This window comes from Gallus gallus, chromosome 8 (assembly GCF_016699485.2).
Source record: "Gallus gallus isolate bGalGal1 chromosome 8, bGalGal1.mat.broiler.GRCg7b, whole genome shotgun sequence".
In the NCBI taxonomy this organism is placed as follows: Eukaryota; Metazoa; Chordata; class Aves; order Galliformes; family Phasianidae; genus Gallus; species Gallus gallus.
In genome coordinates, this window is record NC_052539.1 from 13,963,386 (window position 1) to 13,989,719 (window position 26,334).

At 37.6% G+C, this 26,334-nt stretch overlaps 1 protein-coding gene across 1 annotated transcript in view; it reads right to left on the bottom strand.

The window, feature by feature from the left end:
- Window positions 1-3,459: 3,459 nt before the first annotated feature.
- BTBD8 (BTB domain containing 8) overlaps window positions 3,460-26,334 on the bottom strand; it is a 37,070-nt gene continuing 14,195 nt past the window's right edge. The window contains exons 6-17 of the mRNA XM_046898229.1: window positions 25,886-25,982; window positions 25,153-25,241; window positions 24,841-24,943; window positions 22,088-22,270; window positions 21,194-21,331; window positions 19,997-20,126; window positions 17,429-17,490; window positions 15,841-16,480; window positions 15,334-15,421; window positions 14,585-14,724; window positions 11,151-13,502; window positions 3,460-9,818 (exon numbers count right to left, since the gene is read on the bottom strand). Coding sequence (XP_046754185.1) covers window positions 9,349-9,818; window positions 11,151-13,502; window positions 14,585-14,724; window positions 15,334-15,421; window positions 15,841-16,480; window positions 17,429-17,490; window positions 19,997-20,126; window positions 21,194-21,331; window positions 22,088-22,270; window positions 24,841-24,943; window positions 25,153-25,241; window positions 25,886-25,982 — 4,492 coding nt within the window. The 3' untranslated portion in view covers window positions 3,460-9,348. The remainder of the gene's footprint in view (window positions 9,819-11,150; window positions 13,503-14,584; window positions 14,725-15,333; window positions 15,422-15,840; window positions 16,481-17,428; window positions 17,491-19,996; window positions 20,127-21,193; window positions 21,332-22,087; window positions 22,271-24,840; window positions 24,944-25,152; window positions 25,242-25,885; window positions 25,983-26,334) is intronic.

A 26,334-nucleotide genomic window follows, 5' to 3' on the forward strand; every position in this document is an offset into this window, starting at 1 on the left:
GGGGGGGGGACGGGTCACGCTTCCGTACAGCGCGCTCTTCGGCGCCAGGGGGCACCGCGGAGCCTGGAGCTGCTGCCCGGGGCTCCACTTCCTCGCGGCCCTCAGGAGGCGCTGCAGCCCCTTGCAGGTGATGCCTGGCTGCCCAGCCGGCCTTCCCTCGCGGGCTCTCAAAAGTAAAAAGACAGTACGGTCTCCCAGCCACTCTCCCAGAGCTCAGACGCGTCGGGAGCGGCCCGGTTGCTCCTCCGGTAGCTTCAGGGCCGGCCGAGAGCCCTCTGCCATGTGTGGTACTTTTAGATCGTATCGAGGACAGGAGAGAGGAAACGTGCTAAGATCGCGGGCAGGACGACGGGCGCTGGGAGCGGTGCTGGCAGCGCCTTATTTTCATCGTCATAGGGCGGATCTGAAGGCAGTGTCTGTAACGGGCAGTTAATGCTGCATCTGTTTCTGGGGAAGAATGTTCCAAACTATTTTCTTTGGTACTCTAAACTTAGAGTAGTACAGAAATGTAAAAGCAAGAGCAGCACTGCTTTCCCGGCTAGGAGTTTGAATGTTGGTGCTGCTGTTTCCATCATGTAGGTGGGAGCGGTGCTGCTTTTACACACCGAGGGATGAGTGCCATCATCAGAAGGAGTAAGAAAATGAGCCTTGGTTTCCAGCTGTGTTCTCCAGTCAGCGTGTGAGCTCATGGCTGCGTATCAAAACCAGGACTTGTAATGGGAATCAGAGATACCAGTAAAACCTTTCTTCCTACAGCTCTATAGAACACTTAGTAACGTATCTCTGTCAAACAGCAGGCTGTCTGGTGTGCTGAGGGCTGAGTTAGGTGTCACGGTGATTGAGAAACGCCTTTCCTCTCTCATTTCAGGTGAATAAGAAGTGGATTCACACTGCTGCTCACCTGCACCGTCAGTTACCCCCGCTGCAGGGCTGTGGGAACGTCGTGCTGCTTTAGATAGTAAGTTGTGTTTCTAATTCCTAATTCTTACATTTCTATGAAGCGTAAATGTGCAAGTCAGCACACTAAGGGAAAATAACCAGTGCGTGGGGTGTCCGGGCTGCAGTGTTTCTCTGTGTGGCTGTGACAGGGCCAATGAACTGTGAAGCCATTTCCTGTGACACAGTGGATCCTTTTCAGACTGCCCTGACTGTGTGCAAAAATCAGGGTGTTGAGAACATCAGGAATTCTCTATGGGCTCGGTTATAATAAGGCAGTTTTGTGATGTCAGCTGGATCAAACCTCATCTGCTGATATGGAGTTTGAATTCATGTGCACAGGGGATGAGTTTGTATTTCATTGTACTGGAGAAATTCCTGGGGCACAGAGCAGGAGCTGTTGTTGAAGTGGTTGTACTTGATTTATGACACAGCAGTGCCTTTGAATTAAATTTGTCTAATGTGTCCATGTATTAAGTGAATTACATCAATGCTGACAGAAAAGAATAGGATGGAATAAAATGACAATTCATAGTGAACATATATTTAACAGGTGAGTAGATTTGTTTCATTCTTTGTATTATTGCAAGAAATATGTGCTACATAACCAATAAATGGCTACAGTTGTTCAGAACTCTACAAAGAAGTCTGAAGTACTGGCTCTCGGCTCTGGGGATAATGGCAGATGTCTTTTTTTCCTTTAGCCCCTTATTACACGTGAAAGTGCACTCTTCCCTGCCACAGCTCACAACACACCCTTGAGAGGCCTCAAAGTATGGTAGGTAAATTCAGAATAATGAGAAAATACCTTCAACTTAGTGGAAATTGCTTCCTGTTGGTATTTTGACTGCAGCTGTTATTTTTAAACATGTATAAGATCTGTGTATTTCTGCCTGTCACTGCATTTGACAAGAGTGTGCAGTTGAAATAGAAATGAGACTGTGAATGTTCAGTGGGGAACAGAGCCTGCTGCCTCTCAGGTAAAAGCCACGCCTGCCCAGCAGTTGTCAGGCCCACGTCTTAGGCAGTGGGATGCTGGGATCTAGGCAGGGAACAGTTCTGGTAGGGGCCTAGCGTGTGTCTTGCAGTGCCATGTGACCCTCAGTCTGACTGTGTGACCTGGCTTTCTCTTTCCTGGAGCCCAACATCTGGCTGAGACTTATCTTATAGAAGATGCTGCATTTTTACATGTAGCAAAATTGAGTAATTCTGAGGAATGTTGTTCTTTTACCAGTGGGATTACTTTTTACCACTAGGATAACTGTAAGTAGCATAAAGATTTTTACAGTAACTATTAAAAAAAAAACCCAAACATATTCAACAGTCATTCCCAGTCCCCAGAGGTGCATCAGGATTTATATGTGGACTGACTAGGTTTAGTTGGAATGTGAATTTTGCATAGTGTCAAAATATAAATGCAGATGGTTCCTTCCATCTAAGTAGGAGGCCATGTGAATAGAGCTGGGTCTGAAAGATTCTTCAGAGCATTCTCCTCCCCTCCTCCCCCCGCTGTTATTACTTCTGCAAAGTGCCTTTGAGGGGTTCTCTGCTGTCTGACATTAAGAGTTATAATCTGCTTTGCTATCATACCTATGCTAATTCAGTGCTCAGTGTATCTGATGTTACGAAGGGCCTTTTGATTCTCTCCAGCTTTGCACTCTTAATGTTGAGGGCTTGAACAGTGCATTGAGGGATATGGTTTGAATTCTAATAATTAATCGAGTAGCAAGCAAAATTGTTCTAAATGAAAGGATTTGCCTACTTTGGGGGGGGGGTGGACTAGATGATCTCTAGAGGTCCCTTCCAACCCCTACAATTCTGTGATTGTGATTTTATTATTATTATTATTATTATTATTATTATTATTTTTAATGCTGCAGAACAGGGGTTGGTCTCACTTCATCACTTACAGTTATTGCTGCTATGATGCTCTCTGATGTTCTGCTAGCCCTAGCTTTAACTCTCAAGAGCTTTCCTTTTCCACATGTCTGCATGGTGCATTTCACATACAGGTGAAGCTGCAGCACAGAGGAAGAATAGGGCTCTGTTTGGCAGCGTATCAAATAACCCTTAGGTGCACAGCAGAGAACTCCTCGTAGGCAGCAATAGAAGGATTTGGGGATTAGAACTCCCATATGATCAAGTGTTTGGATAATAACTCATTTATGACAGGGCAACACTTCTCACGAAATTAATGTTTCTCTGCACATTCCTGGGTCATATCCTGTGTATTCTGAATCAGCACCTTTGATATTGGATTTTGTCGGGCAGTCACAAAGCTACTCATCTTCTTCCATGAGTATTAAAGAGAACTCTTTTCTTTTATCTTCACACCCATCACCTGTTTTGTTCTCTTCTGATATGATCCAAGAGAAAGTAGTTTTTTCCCTGCTGAAGGGGAGAAAGATGGATCCAAAGGTCCACTGAATGGATAGAAAAAGTAACATATTTTTCTCAATTTACAAAGCTAGAAATGAATGTGTGGGCTGCTGCCAATATTCAATGAAGTACAATGACTCAGCATTTAAGTTACACATAGGATTTATTATTTCCATCTGTCATATACAAATCAATTAAGAATCTCCAATATGTAGCATGGGGAAGAAAGCTTGTGGTACTGCACAACCTTACAGTGATTCTGGAAACAGAAGGGTGGGCTCACAAGGAATCACTTGGAAATATGGTTACTTGGGTCCCAGCTACAGTCCTAATTGATGTTTGGAAAGCAAGCAAGTTGAAAACATGCAAGCATTCAGTTTGAGAACTTAACATGCCCCTTAGTCTCCCAAAGATGGAATGGTTAAAGTATAAAGAGGGTTTTAATGCCATGGACTACAGGTAGTGACTCAGAACTTTTTTTCTAACTGCATCCTATTACTCATATATAAGATTAATCTAAGTTACTGGAGTATGATAGTCCAAAAACAAGGGATTTTAATTTCTTGCTCTACCACAGAAATGTAGGGAGGGATTTTGTTACAGGTAGAAGATTTCACTTAGAGGTGGGTCTTATGTTCATGGGTGTGAAAACTACTTCATTCTATGGAGGTAACAGAGTTTTGATGCTACCTACACTGAATCTGGTTTGTTCAGTTATGTTAATCTTCAGCATGTTGCTATGATTCTATGGAGATACAGGATGCCATGCCGTATTCAAAGGGGATTATTGAAAAAAATAAGTGAAGAACTGATTTCACTAAGCACAAGTTTGAGATAATCACACATCTGTTTGATTAAAGTAAACCCAGGGTACCAGAGGACTAAGTAAAGATTGCAGGTATGAGGATGTGAACTTCAGTCATTTGTTGCACTCTTACTCAGTTTCAAGTTGATATATAAGCCAAACTTTTATTCTTGTTATCATTCTTTCTGTTCAGATACTTTAAAATATCCTGATTCAGATACTGATACAGATCTGATGCTGGTCATGCTAACTTCAGCGGGAGCTGAGAAAATGTCGATGTCCCATTTACTTGTGTGCATAAATATAAGATCTGATGAACTCCCTGAGTAATTGACTCAGCCCCTGGGTTTGTACATGCAAGTCTGTTCAGATTGACCTGAGTATTCACTTGCTCCTCTTTGCTTAAGTCATCTTCTGTTAACATGCAAAAACTATTTTGACTGTTGATGTCCTTGCTGACTGTATGCAGTTTCTGCGGTTTTGGTCCTCCCGCCCCAAATACTGAAGCTTCAGTTCTTGAAGATCTGATCACTATTTGTATTTTACAGTGCAATAGATCTTTTGTTGCACATAATGCAAAATGTTATATTTCAGAACTTTGATTTCTCTAACTGAATGGTCTTCTGAGCTGGGAACTCCAGCAATAAATCAAGGAGATTAAGGAAGCAACTTAATGGCTTTCCATTATTAATTATCTCATACTTTAACTGCCTCCAGATGGCTGATCAGGATTAGAGCTTCATTAAGTTAGGTAACAAATAATAACATGAATATGCATGTTGCCTGCCCCCAGTGCCACTTCCATTACCCTTTCTGAGGAGTGAACATTAACCTGAAAGCCAGTCTGCAAATGTTTAAGTGCATTCACTTACATTTGCAGAACTGTAGTCTAATTGACTGTACAGGGCAGATGATTACACAGCAAGTATAAAGGGAAGGTCAAAGGCAAGAATAAACAGGTGTGCATGTATGCCTGTATAGCTTAATCACTTAATAGTTATCAAAGGTTAAAAAAAAAGAAGAAAGAAACCAGTATTGTTTTTTTTTTTTAAATTGAGAGCCACTTTTAATGTAAATACTCTTCCTCTGTAGCAGGTTTTGTTTTCTTAAACATATGTAGTAGTTGATGATAGGAAGCTTCATTTTAAGTGAATGGATTGGAGCTGTGACTCTTCCAAAACTGAACACAGTAACGTTTATTTTTCAAAAACAGTCTGTGTAGCTTGTGTTCAAAAGATATGGCTGGGAACCACTGTGAATTTGCTACAGGAGATTAAAGCTTCTATCTATATTGGATTTTCAAATCTAAAAGCCCATTTCCATGGAGTCATCTGTTCTAACAGGGCTGCTGCTTTTGTCCTCGGTTCACGCGTAGTCCTGGCAAGAATGTCATTTATCAATGTACAAATGTTAAATCACTCCAGTCATGAAATATTAACAGAATACATACAATTATGACTCCTAAATTGAAGTCTTTCTAGCTGCAATTTGTCACATCTACAATAGTAAGATATTATAAGTTAGAATAAAAACCAGAAAAGTGTGAAATACATATATTGGAAAAGTAGCATTTCTAGTACATGCATTTAATAAAGCTAAGTCCTGAACCTGCTTCAGCTGAGGTCAACAGGAGTTTTTCCTTTGATGTTAGCAGTAGCAAAACTACGTCTACTCAAATGTCTTGGTTCTGAGCAACAGATGAACAACATAATAGCAGTTCTTACTTCCTTCATGCAAGGGTTTAGATTTTCTGAAACAAAGTAGACTGAGCATGCTAGCAATTACTTTGCAGATGACATATTCATAGTTTTAAAATACTCTCCTGTAATCTGTAATTAGGGTGCTTTAATTTTTGTTATATATTTCCTGAAAGACAGACAGAAAATGTTAGGGGAACTCAAATTATGGACAGCGTGCGTGTGAGAAAAATGGGAAGTTCCTTGCCCACTAGTTCCTCCCAGTAATAAAACTGAGAGTTCAGTATTGTTTTGAAGTAGATCTAATACCTTGCAAAGAAAAATGTGGAACAAGTTTATTAAACATGTACAGTCAAGTCACATATTAACCAGAAATTAAAAAATATTGCCAGCAAGCCATATTTCTTGAACTTTATTACTGCTCTTTTTCAACAATACTCAGATTTTATTATAACGTACATATTTTTATCTGAAGTAACTGTTTCATGTGAGCATTGTTTGTTTACTGCATTCTTTTGCTTTATTTTATGAATGTAATATCTCCTGCCTTTAAAACCCAAAGTAAATACATTAACTGATGTGTTTTGCTAACTGTTATGTATCTCTTCATGAAGGAAAATCTTAACATAATATTCTCTCATACTCTTCCCAATGGTCATCTGCTGGCCATTCTTTTGAAGGAAGCCAGACTCTCCTTTTGATTGCACCTAGGAATATTTTCTTACCCAACCTCAACACAGCTATTCCTTCCTCATTTGACTTCTGTCCCCATCTTCAATACTTTCCTTAGCTTCCCTAATTATGTTTTGAGCAAATCCTATGGAAAAACCTCCACCTTCCTCAATGCTTTCAGTATTCAGCCTTGGCTTTTGCTGTTCTTCTCTACAATATGTGATTTGCTACACAAAAACAATTTTGCTAGCACTGATATGTAAAAATGGGTCAGATCAGCTTTTCCAGTGCCATCTAGACTCCTCCTTTCCAAGCAAGAATGGTAATTACACCTACTGACATCACCTTTTGAAGGTCTAGCCTATTTTAAACTTAATACATCCATATATGTGAAACATCTAAAAACAGTTAAACAGTTGTTTTTCACTTGGTAGAATGTCATTCAGGATAGGCAAACCCAGGTCATCATTGTATAGTTTCTAAGTCCTGTTCTCTGGATTTCTCAGCTTCCTTATTCCCTGTAGGATACAGGCATCTTTATCCTCATTTAACTGAATTTTATGTAAGTTGTCAGCATTACCTTTTGTCTGTACCTTTCTCATCTTAGGTTTTGACAAAAGCAACTTTACTGCTCTGATTCATTTAAAATACTACTGTCAAGAGAACTCCTTAGCAATAGCTGTGACTATGCTGTCTTTTCATTATCATCACTGATTCCCCTCTGCCATTTCATCAGGTATACATACTCTGTCCTCACTTTCCAGGTCACTGGGAGCTCTTACCATTTACTTGGGACCCATGATGCTAGTTTTGATTGCTGTTATTAAGTTTTCAAGCATTTGTCCCTCATTATCTGGTCTTCAAATCTTACCCTCCAATTTTGCCTTCCCCTAACGAATACAGAGGAAAAGAAAAGGTATTCAAGCTGATGGTGCACTGAAACCATTGCTAATCAGATGGGCAAATATTGACTCTGATTTTACTTTTCCACCTATGTTGTTTTTTTAAAATCTTTTGTCTTAACTTGGATTATAACCACTCTGTGGAAGTCCCTGCTTTCATTCTGTGTTTGTACAATGTCTAGCCACTGGGATACTGGTCTGATTAAGGATCACTGGCAGTCTGGTAGTATGAATTAAAAACAATATGGCTTTCTCTTCCTGCTACTTCTACAGAGACTGTGTGGCTGTGGGAGCTGAATTCTGTTCTTCCACATACATCAACTGAACAACACACCAAATCCTCAGCACTGCTCTACTGCAAAACTATTGCAGGAATAGCACCAACAACAGTGGAGACTTGAGAATCTGACTTAATTTTCATACTACAGCTGAAAAAGTAAATACAAACACAACCCACCCACAACCCTGTAATTTGATTGTATTCCAGCACAACAAATGTGAAGCTTTGTGTGCCAGCTGTCAGTTATTTTTCAATTCAGTAAGTAGTTAAATAATTGGTAGGTGAAAGGTTTTTATTATCACACTGAATATCTTTCTTCCATGGGTTTTTAAGTCCACTGTCAAACAAAAAGGAAAACTAGTTTTTTCTCCCTGCCTTCTTGATGTTAAAGAATGACCTAATTTCCTCCTTCAGTTATTTTGTGGAAAACATTACTTTGCTTCTGTGTCAGAAATGCAACAAAGTGGCATTCTTGAGTAGATGTTTTGCCTCAGAGCTCTTTATTATGTCAAATCCAAAGATAAGACAAGTTAGATGTCTTTAGTCATATTTTGACACAGCTGAGAGTTTCTGACCGTGAAACAAAAATAAATGAAGTTCCCAAACAAAATTAAGGTGCACTGTCAGAGTTACACAAAAGCTTGCAAAACTGACCTTATTACCAGTGGTTATGGTCAGAACACGTTGTGCGTTTCAATTAAACAGTTTCAATTAAAAAAACACGTCAGTAGCCTTTTACTGCCACATGGCTCTTATGAAGGCACTTTTCCTCTTGGTGACTAAGAGGAGATAGAATACTTCATCTTCAGGTTTTCAACTGCGTGAAAGACAAGTTACCAGACCAGATAATTTCTACCAGGACTTGAAATGAAATGTATACTTTTACAAGTATCAGACATGCTGTTTTTCAAATAGGAGCAGCATTCTCTCACCTCCTCTGAATTAATGGACTATGCCACTAAAAAAAAAATTAAATAAGTACATTTTCAAGAAAGAAACGATGCCCTTCCTCTAGCACAGACCCTTTGAATCCCTCTATTTAAAGGAAATAACATTAAAAAATTAGAAACTTGCAAACAAAGCAAACAAGAAGTAATAAAATATGAAATCTGGCAGCAACAGATGAAACAAGCTGTCCATATTCGTAAGCCCAAAGAGGATTCCCATTGAAGCCTCTTCTGTGAACAAAAATATGTTTCTAGTATTAAAAGCAGTGTTGGCACACATGACCCTTTGACAGAACCATTCTGAATCTTTATTGTTGTAGAATGAAGTCACCATATAGAGAGGGAGGGGAAAAAAAGGGAGTAACCCTACTAAAGGTGCAGTTATCTTTAAGTTCTTGCTCAATGAGCATACTGAGAGGCCAAAAGGAAGATAAAAGCAGAGAGGAAACCAAGATCTTTCTTTCATGTCATCTAATTTTTCTAACAATTCTAGAAAATACATGCTCAAAGTTCATTTAGAAAAGACATACGGTTAAGACTTGAAAAATTTCTGTACTTGCAATTAAATCTAGATTATAAATTAACATATTTACCTCATTATATCAGAAAGATTGCCTCAGTACCAAGAATTGCTTGTTCTTGACTGATGCAGTATTTCACTGTATGGAAACAACACATCAAAAATAGATTTGGGGAACAGGTTGGAGTTAGTTGCAAAGAGTTGATCACCTTAATGATGAGTTTCCAGTTCAAGAATTGTCCATTCCCCTTGAGGGGAAGAACAGTCTTCAGATGAAAAGCTTGCCACTGTAATGCTTGCTGAAGAATCATCAAGTGGAGACATTAGTTCAGTCCACCTACTGAATGTGTCAACTTGTGATGTACCCTGAGGATTCGAACCATCTCGTGCCAGAAACAGCGTCTGATTGATTAGACATTGTGCTAAGTTAAGGTCTTCAGGAACAGAGTTTTTGAAACCTATGTTTGAGTCCTGCTCAGATAACAGTTGCCTGAGAAGAGTCCAATCCTGTTCTGCAAACTGCTGATCTTCAAAATCCACATCAAGAACTGCTGTTTCTGAATCCATCCTCTGCTCAATTGCTTCTCCAACATCCATCTCATATATTGGAGAAAGGGTTTTTGAAGGCCGGTGCTCATACATGCAGGTTTGTGCCATTGTGTCATAATCATCTATGTCTCCTGAAATAATTCACAATACTGTACAATGTAAAAATTGCAGATGATCCTCCCCTCAAGGGCTGTGTAGAGCAAAATTTAACTCATTCAGGAAAGATAATCCAACCAGGTTATAAAGGGACTGATGGAGGGTTATACAAAATTGACAAAATTTTAGGCATTTATTTCCTATATAAAAAACAAAGTATGGTTTATAAATTAAGTTAAAGCAGCGATCACCACTGGTAATTAACAATAACCTCCATAATTAAGTTTCTGATACAGAAAATGACAATGTAAATACACATTTAATGCACATGAAATTTCTCATTTACTACATAAATTAAATTTAGACCGGGAGGTGCATGGAGAGAATTAATAGAGAATGATTACTGTATGGTGACTTAAGCTATGTCAGCTTAGAAAAGAATTAAAAACAAAATAGTTTATCCACAGGCTTATTTCTACATTGCACATGCAAGGGCAGCTGCAGGCAAGGGCAAGCAAACTTCAAAAAAAAAAAAGTACAGCTTTTAATGTCTTCTTTTTATGTAGTCTGGCTGAACATAGATCATCATCATTTTTTCATTACTCTTGAATACACAATAGTTGATAACACTATTGTATATTTTTGATGAGATAAACAGACTGAATTACTGGTATAAAGAAGACAAAACACAAAACAACTAGACAAGTATTCCATCTAGCCACATGAAACATATTAGAACTTTTCTTTGTATAAGTATCGGTTCTCAGTATAATCTCTATTTTAGGAAATAAGCTTTTACTGGTAAAATTCAGAATTGTAGACATCTCAAAAGCTCTAAGTCAGAATTCAAACCTGCTCCCACTGATGTATATGGCAAATAGTTATATTCAGTGGGAGAAGGATCCAAATTTATGTAAAATATATAAATAAATAAATTACAACAGTAATGCATATAGCTGTTCAGGTAAACAGTTCAGTGCGCTTTCGTTAAGGTTATTACTGTAGTTATTGCACATCCCATTCAGACATACTATATGTTGTCAAGCAGACAAAACAAATACTAAGTTTCCATCAGATGCTGTCAATGTTAGATTGGATCAAAAAAAAGTACAGAAATCTGCATCCAATCTTTCTTTTAGCATTACATTAAAATTTCTTTCAACGTTTCTCATTGAACAGCACAGTATTTACGGATATTTCAGACAGACAATCATTCTGAACCAAAGTGAAATACTTAAAAAATATTTAGATTAATGTAATTTTAGCCAAAATTACTTCAGTTCAGGATTCAATCCCAGACAAATTGCCAAAGATTTCCCTAGTAATTTGCTTTTGAACGACTGAATGTTTCTATTTCTGTACATTACCTGGAAGTAAATCAGTATTATCGTATTCAGTAGGTGCTGGTTGACTGTCTCTCACTTGGCCTTCCTGAGTCAGTATCTGATTCTTACTGGCTTCTACAGGTTTTGTAGAGTTGCTCTTTTGCACATCAGCATTACTTTCTCTTTGATGAAGATTCAGATGACATGGTCTTTCTTGAGATTTTGCATCACTGTCTAAGTATTTATTGCACTGTCGAAATTCAGTAGCCACTTCATTCTTTGTGTTTACTTTTTCATTTTCCCCTGGACAAGGACTAGCTGCTGAGTGTACTTCCTCTGCACAGTTGGCTTCAGCCACTAAAGTACCTTTATCCTCCTTCCCTGGGGTTTCAGTACCATGAAGATGTTGGAGAGAACTTTCATTTTCATCCATTCTGCTGTCTTGATCCTTAGGCTGTTTGCAATCCAACAATCCATCTTCAATTTCCAATGAGTATCTTGAGTAAAAAGTCTTTCCATGGTGCTCCTGAGAAACACTGTCAAATACGTCTGAAGGAGTAAGAGAATCTATTGAATGCTGATGTGAAGTGTGAGTTTCCACTCTATCATCAGATCCCAATTCTTCACATTCATCTACTGAAAGTAAAACAGATCGTTTGAAACCTTTAGTTTTAGAAAACTCTTGACTTGCAGTAGCATTTTCTGTTGCATCTTCAAAAGCTAAATTATCGATTCCTTGGAACTGCTGAGGAGGAACATTTGATGAAAGAATGTTTCCTGCAACATTTTCTGGTTCAGATCTGTCATCTTCTGTTTCATCAGCAGAAGAAGAAACTTGGTCTGCTTCCTGAGTAAACTGTGCATTGCCAAAAGTAGAATTCTCTGTTTCTCTGGTACTGTTCCTTGCACTTTCTTGATGAGACCAAATTTCAGATTTTTTTCTTGGTATTTCATCATCACTTGTTGAATTAACACGGAAGAGATCAGAGCCTTCTTTTTTCATTTTGACTTCTATTCTAAGGCTGCTGTCATAAATTTTTAATTCTTCAGGTGTACTGGTGTCGCTGCTGCTTCTTCCAAGAAAATCATGGCATAACATGGTGCTACATTTAGAAATCCCTCTCTCATTGGATCCTTCATCATCTTGAGAGCCTCCAGCATCATAATCTTCTGATCTTGGTTTTATATCATCAGAGGATGTGGTTGCACTGCCAGTATCTGACTCAGGACTCTCTTTTGGATCTAGTGCACCAGTATTCCAGTGGTCCACAAAGGGAATTTCTGCATTTTCATGGTTTTCTGGCATTTCTGTGGGCTCAACAGACTCTATGTAGTTATGTGAACATTTGTCTCTTATTTGTTCTATGGAACGTTTTGAAACATCATCTAAATCTACTGTAACTAATTTGTATTCAGGCAAGGCTGATGTACCACATGACTCATCAGCTGGACAAAATCCCTCCATGTGAATCTGAGGAGGTGATGTTACATCCTCTTTATTAGTTATCCCTTTGGAAAAGCGTGGTAAAATATTTTCACCATGGTTAAAACCCGTATCAGTGCTTAATTGATCACTTTGTTCCATACAGACTTTTTTTACTTTTGACTGTTCTACCAATTCTTGTGAAGTAGCAGCATTTTGATTTGTTTCCTTGGAAAAGTCTGCGTATCCATCACTGGTAGACTGTGCATTACAGCAAAATTCAGCAGTATTATCAGCTACATTTCTGTCTTTATTCTGATTAATTTCAGCCTGATCCCCACAGATTTCTCTTGCTTCCATTTCATTTTGCAGTGAATCATGCAATTTAGAAACTGTTTCTCCTATAACTAAAGGAGATTTTGATTGTATTTTGTATTCTCCATCTTCAGGATCCAATAATTTTTGTTTATCAGGTTGACAAGATGCCAAGAGCTCATCTTCTCTACTACCTCCCATCACTGATTTCAGACATTCGCTTTGCTTTGCAGAACTGCATTCATTGTTGTCATGAGGCTTAACAGTTGCCACATCAGCTGCATTTTTTCCAAGTTTCTGTCCTAGATTTCTGTGCTCAGAGGTGTGTGTATTCTTCTGGACAACAGGAGATTCGCTCCTTGAATGTTTTGGGGTAGAGGACTGAGATTTTAATACAGATTGCCCAGCTGTTTTTGGTTTTGGGTCTTTATTGTTTGTTATCTCACTATGCTTTAACAGAGCTTGAGCTTTGGGTGTTACTGTTTTTGCAGTGGCTTTTGCTACAGGTGTTTGTGATGGCTTAATACTTTTCTTCTTGGCTGAAGGATGTTTTTCTGGGGGCGTTGTCTGAACCAGATGTTGTGCCACATTTCTTTCTTCATTATGTTTTGGAGACACTCCTGATTTCAATGAGTTTGGTGACTCCCCCACAGTTCCTAGCAAGCAGTAAAATAAATTAATAAATAAAGATTGTACATTTTAGTTAACATTTATGCACTCAACTTATTTCTGTGTATTTTTGTTGAGAAGCGGGTTATTCAGGTTTTTGTGCAACTAGGGGATTGAAAGCTTGTTAAAGCACTAAGAGTACAGATCTTAAATATAAACGTGAGATGAAAATAGCATCTTGTATTTAACATACCATCTTTGGAACTAAAGCACTTTGTAGACAAAGGAATTTGACCCGTTGCTGAAGAAGCTATCACTGAAGCAGAAGCAGAAAGCAGCAACTATCTGATAGGGATAAAAACACTGCACATGCACAGCATTTTAGCGCAGGAAGTGATGAGTACTGTATTTAATTTATATTGTACAGGAAATGAAAGTAGGCAGAAAATAACTACATTAGTTATAATGTGATTAGAATACCAGAATTAATATCCCTGCTCTGCCTCACAATGCTGCAAGATCTCTAATGACCATAAACTGACAGGACCTACATTTTCTGTATCATAATGTATGTAAGATAATGTAACTTGAACACACTTTCCTACCCCTTTTGGCGAGTGCCAGCTTCAAACGAGATTAAGAACAGCTCTGTAATGCTGAGCTTCCTCTCTGTGCTCTATAAAGTCATTTCCCACACTTGTGGTTGAAATTAGTTTGAGGCAGGTCAGCATCAGTGGAGTGACTGCTGGGGGGCATCAACAAAAAAGGGTGGCATAAACTGACGCTTCATGAAGCTGTCTGCAGTCCTGATCTTCCGTGCTTATTATAAACGCTTGACCTACAGATTTTGGTTGAACATAATGCTAGTTCTTAAGTGCAGTGGTGCAAGGTAACTACAAGTAAAAGGCTCCGCAAAGCAGATTAAACAAGCAGAAGAAAACAACAAGTGGAACTGAAGGCTGTCTCTTTAAGTGTTTTAAAATTGACACTTGGATACGTTTCAGTGGTTAGGGCTGTCACCAAAAGTGAAATATGGAAAACAGAATTGCTCACAAGATTTTGCCAGTGCTTGCACTAAAAATGAAAAACCACAAACAGAGGGCTGTTTCATTGCAATATGAAACTATACCTTGGTTCTTGGGAGAATGGGTAGGTGTGTCCTGAGCCTTCTGTTGTGCTGCAACATTGCTGCTCCCATTTCCTTTCTTCTTTAGAACAGCTTGTGCATTTTGTTCATTGGACGCTTTTCCAGCTGTTTTTTTTGTTAGACTGCAAAGAAGTCACCTGCATTATTTTCAAGCTAAAGATTAGCAATATTTGATAATATTTAAACAAGCAGTATATGTGTTTAAATCTATACACATACATAAAACCATTGAAAATCCAACCTAGAAGGCATACTTTTTTTTTGGAAAGAAAATGTACATTCACTTATACATGTGCATATATGCATACAGGCACACATACACACTCATATATTGAAATACAAATGACCAGTGTAATTTTTCACAGTGTTTGAAATACTTCCTGGCCAGTGTTTTTGCAGCTCAGTCTAAGCTATCCCCAAAATGATAATTTTACAACACTTTGTGTAGTCATAAACTGTTCCAGTATGCAGAATTCTGAATGACCTATAACAACATTCAAACAACCAGCATGAAAAAAATCCAATAGAAAAACCAAGCCAATTTTTCATAATAGCTCCAATCACTAAATCAATATTTTGTTAATAACATGTGATAGACAGTCATTCTGAAATATTCTCAGGGTAAGAAGAACAGGCTGACTTAAAAGCAAGTGTAACAGTTCAACTGAAAAAATACCAGTTCAGAAGCATGCATGCACCAACAAAACCCACCGTGCTGATTTCTAACAAACCTGCTTGTTGTGACATTAACTTCAAGATCAGCCTTTTTTTTTTTGTTGGCAACTCCATTTGACGTCTTCAAAGAAGGCTTTGTTATCACTGTTGTAAAGTAAATGCAAATTTAATTATCAGATAAAATGCAATGCATATCACTGAAAAAAATATCTAGTATACGAAGGTCAGCAATTGAAAATCAGATCAATGTGAAAATCAGATCAATGCTAAACCTGTAAAACTTAGAACATTTTATATGGATATCAGTTGAGGACAGACTTTTTAAAAACATGGTATATTAATTTAATATTCTACTAGTATACCTATAATATACAAATTAGTAAACTATATAATAGTATACTATTTTCTGGAGTTAATGTTCACTTACAGGGAAAGAAGGGGACTTTATCAATCTATAGTTTTCTTCTAAGGCTTCCCCAGGGAGTTTGTCAGTGGGACAACCTGGGACAACTCAGAAGACTTTTTGGGTTAAAAAAATATCTATATCTATAAACATAAATTACCAGTATGTTTTTTTCCTTCTTCTGCTATTTTTTCCTCTTTGGATTCTTCTGTCTGTTCACTGGCAGCCTGGATATCTATGCTGGAGTTTGTTAACTTGGTGACAGTTCCTGCTGCAGTTGCAGTGGATGGAGATTCCTTCCCAGTGGTTTTTTTTAATGGCTTTGTTTTGACGGGCACACCTGAGGTTACCGTCAGCACTTTAGGTCTGGCACCTGCTATTTTTCCTTCATGGTTCTTTAATCCTTTGACACTTCCTGAATTTTTTTGCCCACTTGAAGTTGTTGTCTTTTCAGCATCTTGCTTGGCAAGCATGCTTTCAGCCTTTGCATTTCCATTATTTTCTATTTTTGTTTTTATTACAGCTCTAGCCTTTGGTGAAGCAGCTTTTTCCCCAGGTTTTAAATCTTTATTAAGCTTGGAAACTGTTTTTTTGCCATCTTTTGCCTTTACATCCTCATGCTTTGAAGTCTTATTAGCAACGTTTCTATTGGTGCTTGATGCATGTCCAGATGCTCCTAATCCATCAGATTTCATTTTATCCCGATTAGTGGGAGAATCTCCCCAGCAATCTTTCTTTCCGTGTTCTGTCCAAGAAGAAGTATTCCTTTTACCAGACAATTCAGTGATGGCTTTATTTAGCTAGAGAAAAAGCATCAGAAAGAAAACAGAAGAAATTTATCACACTAAACAACGGTAATCTTTAATTTCTGAAACAGCTCTTTCATGAGTAGCACAGGAATCTGAAACAAGCTTCACAAGTGAAATCATTTTTGAAATCTGTATTTTCAGCTCAGGTTGCTGCCTTTCAAAGTTTAAAAAAAAAAGTCTTCAGACAGACTTGTCTGTTTTATGTGTATTACCAGTGCCTGCTGATGGAAGAAAACTTTTTTTTGAGCTACATACACATATTTTCCAAAGAGGAATAAAGGCTATACATTACTGCAGACACAAGAATTAGTTTAAAATTCAGGTGATTCTTCCTTAGCCATTACCAAACAGTGTATCCACCCAGAGAAGTGACAGTAATTATCCTCACTCTCAAATAAAGCCTGAAAGATGGAGAATTAAGTACATAAAATGGAATCTTCATGTAATTACACTGTATCCAGGATCATCAAATCATATGAAACCCACACTCCTCTTCTACTAAACAGTAACGTAACTTTGAGTGTGAATCTCAACAGAAGCGTTGTTGAGGCCAAAGGAACATTTTTTCAGGGCAGGGAGTGAACAGACGCAGTGCTGCCATGGCTGTGACAACAGCACAGATTCATTAGCTCAGGAGCAAACCATTTGCTCTGGGAAACAGATCACTTTCATTACATAGCAACAGGGGAATGTGAGATTCTGAACACAAATTCCTATCTTTTATTTGAGCTTATCTGCATAAAGCTGAGTCCTAAAAGGTTTCAAAACAGCGGACATCAGTGATAGTGCAGAAAGTGAAGTTCACCCATGGAATACAAGTTCTCCAAAAGGAAGGTCTGTTCATTAAATTTGATAAAGTAATATTGAATATAAAATAAATAATGAAGAGTTATGTTTTCAAGCATCTGAGTACTTCTCATGTTTGGAGATGAAGTTTACCTGAGAGCTAGTGAATACAGGTTTTTTGGCAAGTCTTCTGTCATCACCCTTGTCAAATGCAGCTGTAAGAAAGAAAAGCCCTTTACTGACCATTTAGCAGAAAAGAAAGACAGAACAATTCAGCCTTCTCTTGTTTGAAATCAGAAAGCAATTCATCTTTATTTTATGAAGGCTAATTTTGGTGACATGGGAAATGTTAAATGGGAAAATATGGTTTTCTGTTTGGAACGAGAAATGTTATATCTGTAATGTCACACGGCCAAAAGCAAGTTGTTTAACCCTTCTGTTTCTGTATCTCCACAGTAAAAAACACTTTTGTTGATCCAATCTGACCTCATGTAATGCTTGAAGCGTACTGAGGCCTTTGAAAGTGTGTATAAAAATGTACAAAAAAAGACAGACTGTCAGAATTACAGTGACTTCTAAGTGATATACTATTGATTATAGATTAAATTATACTATTTAAATAGGAAATTGATTACAATAAGCTAAATTATATTAATTTTCAACAGAGGCAAAGCCAAATTATCTGAATGTACACAGTAAGGTCACAGTGCCTCTCTAAATAGCATATAGCTGCATGTCATGAGAGCTGTCCCTGTGATTGTCATGTGAAATTTGCAGGCACTGAATGCCTTTTTTTTTTTTTCTGTTCTACTCCGTGGGAGAAGTGCTTTTCAATAAAGCTTTGAAATCAATTGAGTTTACAGAATAGAAAAGGATATTTATAGCCCAGTGTACAGACCCACAATCAATAAGGTTTCCTTTTATTTTTTTTCCAAATGTTTCAGCTGAAAAAGAGCTTTAAAACAATGTTACTAAAACATTAATAATTCAGTGCTCTGCTCTGATGTCCTATTTGTGCACACACAAAATGCATCTGTGTGTAACAATGAAACAAAAATTCTGTTGAATTCTTATTTAAGATAACAAAAATATTTTTAACTGTAGCACTGTAAAAATCATACGAGAAAAGATATGCTGAAAATGGCACCCCAGGGATCTAATCCTTTTCCAGCAATGACTCTGCACTTTAATACATACTAATACATTAAGATAAAATCCATGTAAACCTGTGCCTAAGAAAACACAAGAAACACTGTGAATGATAAAGCCCACAATATCATCTGTCTTCTTGTGGCATTCTTCCTCCTGTTACAGCGTTCCCTCCCATTCTATATAGGTTAAAATCCTAAAAGACACGCCTCCATCACCAGAAATCTCTAAGACAGAAATTGATTTAAATCATCTGAGCCCAATTTCACTTGAAGATTAAAATTTGCCTACCAGTATTAAGTGATTCTTTTTTCTTGCCTGTAATTAAAACCAGATAATTCACGCAGCCTCACTGTTTACAAATAACATGTATGGTAACTCGGGGTTACAGTTTAATCTAGAAGAAAACAAAACAGTATCTGGCAAGATGGAGTTTGGACAACTAAGGCACACCTCAGTCTTAAGTATTTTGTTTTACATTGAAAGCACTGGTGTAAAACAGTCTGAACATTATTTACAATAAGGGAACAAACATGAACAAAGCAAGCAGACCCTTCTCTTTTCTGAAGCCAGCTCCTTAGCTTCTGAACTTCATAATCCAGAGAAGAACAATCATAAATCTGTTTTCTCCAGTAGCAGTGAGACCTTATTTGACTACACCCCAAAATCACGCTCCAAGACTGACGCTGCATCTTTCTCTCAGCGTGCTGTAATTCTGCAATAAAACTGTCACCAGCCTGTCGGCACAAGCAGCTCCCATGGTCTGGCTCCCGAAGTCTTTAACAAAAAGAACACTGAAATGTTTACCATCTTTGAATCAAAACTGCTTTGATTTTAAAGAGGTCTTAAACATCCTTTCCTGTTATAACATTGTGCCATCAAAGCTAGCGTTCAGCCGCAGCCCAAACTCCGTGGTCGGTTCCGCACCCTCAGGATACTCATGGGCTTCAAAACAAAGAGACACACAGAACAAAAACTCCTTTTTGTTGGGAGTGCTGCCTGCTACAATTTTTAGCGAACGCTGTGCAGCTCCTTAGGGGCTCTCTGCAGTAGCACACACAATGTCACAATACCAATCAACTGTGAAGGCAAGCTGGCTGCGTTTACTCCCGGAGCCCGAGAGAAGCATTATGCAAGAGACAAGCAAAATTTATGCATTATGTAGAATAAGATAAAGGACAGAGACGGAATTCATAGAACGGATCATCTGTTTTGTGTACATGTAATATTTCCACGGTGCTTATCTCCTTAAAAATGAGACAGATGAGGCTTTTAATCCCACTGCAGTATTTTAAGTGATTTAGAGTAGCTGTAAACAAGAGTAGAATCTATCTAGATATTTCTGCTTCCTAGTATATACTCTCCTGAAAATAAAAGCAGGGGAGACTCAGTGATTTCCATGTTTGAAACTCCCTAAGCATGCTATCGTGCATCTATTCTAAAATAACATTTCAGAAACCCAAAGCATGACAAATCGTGCTTTGATTTGTCTCTGGCTCCACAATACCACCTACATTCTATCTGCTAAACAGATTACTAAAAAATTCTAATGCCAGTTGATGCCAGACATACCTGCTTGTATTTTCTGTTGATGGTCTGGCCTCATCAGCTTCCAGCCTTCTGTGTGACGAACAGCATAAAAAGACTGAACCAGGAAGACCCAGAGCTTATCACGCAGAGCCTGGATCTTGCACGTAAAACCCTGTGTTCAAGTAACAAATCAGCAGCTGGCGAGAGGCATATTGTCATAGCAACCAGTCATTATTCCTTTCAGAATCTACTTACTCCCTAAGCTAGATCAATGATGTCATCACTTATATTTTATAATGGCCTGGTAGATGGAGATGCTGTTTTTGAAGGATTTTTGCCCACCATGGTAATTTTTACAATACTTTGACATCAAATCACTTCAAGGCAGACTAAAGCACTAGAAAACACTACATTCCTATTTTTTTCTTCTTCCTTTTCCTATTTTTTTTTTAATGAACCCCTTAATAGCTCTTTACTGTCAGCTGTGTCACAACAAGGTCAAATACTCCAGGGAAAAATAATGTATCTGATTAAATTTTCATTGCTTTTACCAAGATCTACAATAGCACCAGATTGCAGTAATTCATTTTGCATTTATTTTTCATTCTTTGCTTGTAGCATCATTCTGGATTTTAATCAGTATGTCATATTATTCATGAATTATCCCCAGCCAATCACAGTTTAAATATCCTTATTCGTTATTTAGATTGAGGGAACATACATGACATCTTAGACAGAGACTGACACACTGACACCTCCCCCCATCCAAAAAACACACACTTGATTGACAGGCAGTCCTTGCTTCAGAAGTCTTTAACAAAAAAGTCATAGCTGTGACTTTTACAAAAGAGGGGAAAAAGATGCGTAGTCAAATTATGCTCCCTCACTCTCTAACTTTCACATAATGCAACATTTTGCTAAGATTTTCCTCATGACAAATTTAAGGCAACAGTAAAGATCACCAGAGCAATAATGCCCGTGGGACTTACATTCTCAGAAATAGACATTGTTATTGCCATATATAGTATTTCTCCTTAAAAGAAGAAAGTGTTAATGACCACTAAATAAATGCCAATATTTTAGGCAGATGAGCAGCAGGCCTTTGCATTTATGCAGATGCTTTTCTGCCCAGCTGCAGGACTGTGCCACCTGAATTCAGACTACATCATTCAACTGGAACTCTGAAGTGTAAATACTTGAGTACTTTGTCCTACAAATGCTGCATGTTGCAAAACCTACCAACTCCTTCACGTCTGCAGAGTCCAACAACGTATCCACAGCTACAAGAAGAAAGCAGCTATTTTCATTATTTATATTTTTTTCTATTGCATTAAAAATTAGTTCTAGGAGGTCAGGTTTGCTGCTCATTGCCTGTGCCTGAGGAAACAACAGAAGGCATACATTTAAAACAAAAGAACGTACTTTGCATCCACAAAAGCATTACTTGGCAGAGAGAACCTGCTGTGGTGTCCATGCAGGAAGCATTCCAGAAGTTGAGCATTTTCGTGTGTATCCATTACATACACGCTCCACTCTGGGCCTCTAATGAATAATCTTGAGACCTCCTGCTAACCCAAATTTTAGGAACAAACATGCCATGATGAATTTGTCACCACAGACAACTTTAAATTCAAAGACAAAATGTTTTAATATCTCCTTTTTTTTTTTTTTTTTCTTCATTGGAGAAATGTACCTGCTCTGAGCAGGTATTTTCTAAGTAGGAGCTGTGGCATTGCCAACTTCTCACAACAACAACAAAAATCAGTGAAAGTTTGAGTATGCTGCTAATAGTTATTCCTGTAAGTACAAGCTGTCATTCTGGGGGTCCAAAATTAGGGAAGCTTTTGGGAAGCCTGTGGACGTACTTCTCTCTATGCAACATAGACGCTGTCCCACTGAATTCTTCTGTGAACACTTATTTTAACTGAGGCACATACTCAAAACAGGTATTAACCCTTAATATGGGTTAGTATTAAACAACAACACTGAAACTTAGCATTGCCTGTTTTTTTTTTTCTTCTCCATATAATTTATTGAAGCAAAAGTTGATTCTATTCTGATTATTTAACAGCCTGAACTAGTGTGATGCAATTCAATTTATTTGGAAACAGAGCAACTCGAGGGCACTTTTACCTGCAACAGAACATAGAAGCCTTCACTTTGTACTACATGTAGAAAGTTTGCCACAATAAAAGTTAAGCATTCTTCTTGTAGCCTAGATGCCACGGCCACAGCTCTCTCGGTCCACTTCACTTGGGGAAGACTATTGATCAGTCGGTCACTTTCCATCAGAAGTGAAGCAGCATTCTTGTGGTTCTTGAAATAAAAGCAAAAATTAGCCTGTTGCCAAAAGAGTTGCTGCTTGTAAAAGAACTTCTGTTCAGTTCTTGAATGCTGTACAAGGATCCACTGACATGCTCATTTCCTTTTTGAAAACAAATTTGGGTTTTGATAGTTCTGAGCGTGATAGCTACCTCTGAAACTAAAGGAGAAAAAAAAATCTGTTGCTTGCTTTGTTTTGCCTACAGATGTTAGGCAGTAACTGAGTGTCATTATGCACTACAGAACAAAATCTTATCTGAATTACTGAATAGATCAACTTTTTTTCTTTAGGTCACTGAAAGATGTAATAAATTTTTTAATGAAATAAATGAATATTTTAAGTGAGTGTAGATGGCCCAACATTCAGAATATATAAATAGCCAAGCATTTTTATAGTTATGAATCATTTTCCCTTATTTAATGGAGTCAGACATCAAATATCAGTCTTCCCAGATGGAGTTTTAACTGAATTTACCTTCTTTGTTGTCTAACGTTTGTCTAAGAAACGTAATTGTTGTGCTTATAGTTACATTTAAAATACGAAAATGGATTTCCTAATATCTACTCCTGGTCAGTGCTTTTGTTTCATTCATACTTGTACTGAGTATTTATCCACACAGTAACTGAGGGCAGCTTCCACTGGCTAACACATGGCTTAAAAGGAAAGTGCAATTTATCACATGCACATCAGCACGGACTGACAGCTGTACTCAACATAACCTAGCAGGTCACTGATAAATTATGCAGGAAGATTGGTAACAGTGGAGAAAACAACAGTTCAGATAAATATATGACACAAAAAACTCCACTGTAAATGCAGATTAAAGCCATGTTTGCCTCATGCAATTGATAAGCGGTGAGGATTTTCTTCATGCATACTGTAGTTAAACTATCTGGCCAGCCACTGCTCAGCTGTGCTTTTTATTATTTTACTCAGCTGTGAGTAAAGCCAATTTGCTTATATGCATACAAGGTAAATTAAGGATTAAGTGTGGTTATAGTTTGATTTTGCTCCCCCTGGACTCAATTACAAGCTTCCTGAATTGTCCAGAACTCAGCCCCTGCTCACAAGACAGTAAGTGTTCATTCCCATTAGACAGTGAAATATAAAATGCCTTCATCAACATCTAATTAAATCAGTGCTTTTCAGGAGGGGCTCCAGCTGAATTTTACTTCTCTTGTTGTGACGTTTTTCCTAACCATTCTAAAATGAGATTCACTTTACTTACCTAAAAAGTATTGGCAATTCTCTTACATCTAGTTGAGGCCCCAGAGATACACTCCCATTTTAACATTTCTGTGCTTATCGCTGTGCCTTCCCAGAGATTTTCTACTCAGCAGTCTCCTTTGCTTTGCCCCTTTTTGTCCCCCTAAGGGCTGCCCCATATTTATAAGCTTTTACATTCGCAAAATTGATAAATGAAAGAATAAAAAGAGTGATACTGTTTAACTGGGTGTAACTGTTAAGAAGTTCTACAGCAGAGCACTGTGAGGATTGCAAAACTCAGGATAGTTCCTGCAAAATTCACGTTAAGACTTCTTTCTCTGTAAGAAACTTGATATATTTTTGTAGATTTTGAGTTCTTAAAAATTCCAGAGTGAATTCCACAAGTTTTTGGACGGCGTCCTTAATTGCTCAGAATTAAATGATCACTCAGCAGAACTGTCTTAAAGTCTTCAGCATGAGATATAAAAGCATTCTGCAGACCTCACATATTCAGCTGTCTAGTACATACAAGAAACAGAATCATGCTATGATTGTTATCTGATCTACCTAGATTAAACTTTGTATATGCTAGTTCACATTAGTTATATACATACAGTCATACCTAGCAACAGCAGCACAAATTTACCCTTAGCTCCTCTATGTACTCTTCATATTTCTGTTATGATTCAGTGTATTTATAGGCTAATTACTGGGCCAAATTCCTGTTAAAATAACAGCTCTATTTCAAATAAGTCAGCCCTGAGGGTAGTTTTATACACAAACAATTATAAAATATGTAAGTTTAGGGAAATCAAGATTGGAACAACGTGAATATATGACACAAACAATGAATGCTGAGCTGAGGAGACCAATTCTGTAGTGTCATCTGTGAAGGTAGGTATACTGTACTTTTGAAAAATCAGTGATTACCTGAAGTCTGTGGGGGAAAAAAAAAAAAAAAGGTACAGTTTTCCAAACTAGAATATAGGCAAAGAGGAGAAGGCAATCACAGACAGTGCATGCTGCCACCTAACATAATCTTTGATACAGCAATCTGCTGTTGCTCACCCTCTGAATATACAGTGTTGTACTGATGTCACAGCTGCGTTTCACAGACTTCTTTCTTCTTATTATGCTGGGTGGTTTTCTCTAGATTGTGTTCCATGAAACACAGCAACTACATCTGCAGATTAAAATCTGTTTCTTACACTGCTGTTTTAATGGTAACTTCTACTCCATATAACTGTACTATAGGTCTAAAATACTACTGAAATTCTCTCTTAAATTACATTGTAAAGCTAAATACACTTTAAAAAGTAGTATTGTTTTTATATAAAACATACTATGCACTACTTACCAAAGACTTAATCAACATAACAAGACAGTTGTTCTGCAGTTCAGTAGGTAGACTGGCAAAACTTCTTTCTGACAAGCATTTTGCAAAATGTTTTCCTACCCATCTGTTGAAAAAAAAAAGTGTCCTTTTTTAGGAAAGCATGACAATAAGTGTTCTAGTGCCAGTGATTCCACTAAAGTACTGTGAGGAAAAGTGTTAAAATGTGAACTTTTATAAGACAAAATAAACCCCATCTCTCAAAGTAAAATTGTTTCAATAGAAAGCAGAGAAACAAAAAACCTGTAAACCATAATTCATTATATTTTAACTTACTTCATGCAGGCAGCGTATAGGTGTTCCACTCCCAGTGAATGAGCAATAGCCATGCATTCTAGTATGGGTTGCTGTTTTCCAGGAATAGGCTGAAGTTTAAAAAAAAAAAAATCACAATTATTGTAGTTTCTGACTTAAAAGAACTGTAGAGAGCTACAGAGTCTATGGAACTAATGTTTGTTGCTGCAGTATTTAAGTTTGGTTGCCTTAATGCAGGACAGGGAAGTCATCTGTTCCCACACAGGTTAGTAAGGTAGCACTCAGCTTAATGAGCCTAATGCATGAAAATGCTTAACTCCAAGCAGTTGTTTGTTTTTAAACAACTTTTACTGAACAGGAATATATTTTAATTATACGTCCATGAAATCTGATGCGTAATTATGTAGTATTTACATATTCCTACTCCTGTTAAGAACAATTACATATACAAAGGAATGTTTTACATTTTATTCCATGTAATTTAATGTATCTAGTTTGTGGAGTAGAATACTGCTTTTTATCGTCTGTAGCTTACAAGTTTCTATAAATAGATGGGTGATAACACAGGCCTTACGGCCATCATCAATCCCACTGAATTTAACAGATTCACACATAGGAACGGGTTCTGCTGACTTCAGCCAAAACATGAGCCACATGGCTGTTAAGTATCTCATCAATGTGATCTGTAAGTAATGGAATCAAAATTCTTTCTTTAGGCTTTATGGTTTACAAAGTAGCATGAGAACTGACATACCTTTTGGAAAAAATTGCAGTAATCTCTCTTCAAAATGTAGATAGCTACTTCTTTCAATCCATCTAGCCCATACATATCTGCAATGCCCAACATGCGACTAAAGAGAAAGTAAAAACAATAGGAATCAAATAATCATTGGGATATATGCATTCTGCTTACAAGACAATTTACATACTAATTTCACCTCTTTGCTCAGTCAGAATTTCTCAGCTCCTGGCTGAGTCAAAGTTTATAAGACTCTCAGTTTCTCTACCTTAAGTGTAACAAGTGAAAAAGGTACTTGTGCCACTGGAGTTTTGGCATTCTGTAATTTTCCCAAGCACTACATAAAATGTTAGTGATTACACAGTATCTGAAAACTGTGTCCCTTCCAAATGGTCAAAAGCATAGTGAGCAAACAGTTAATAGTTTTATATAATAATCAACACCTTCACTTTATTTTCAATAAT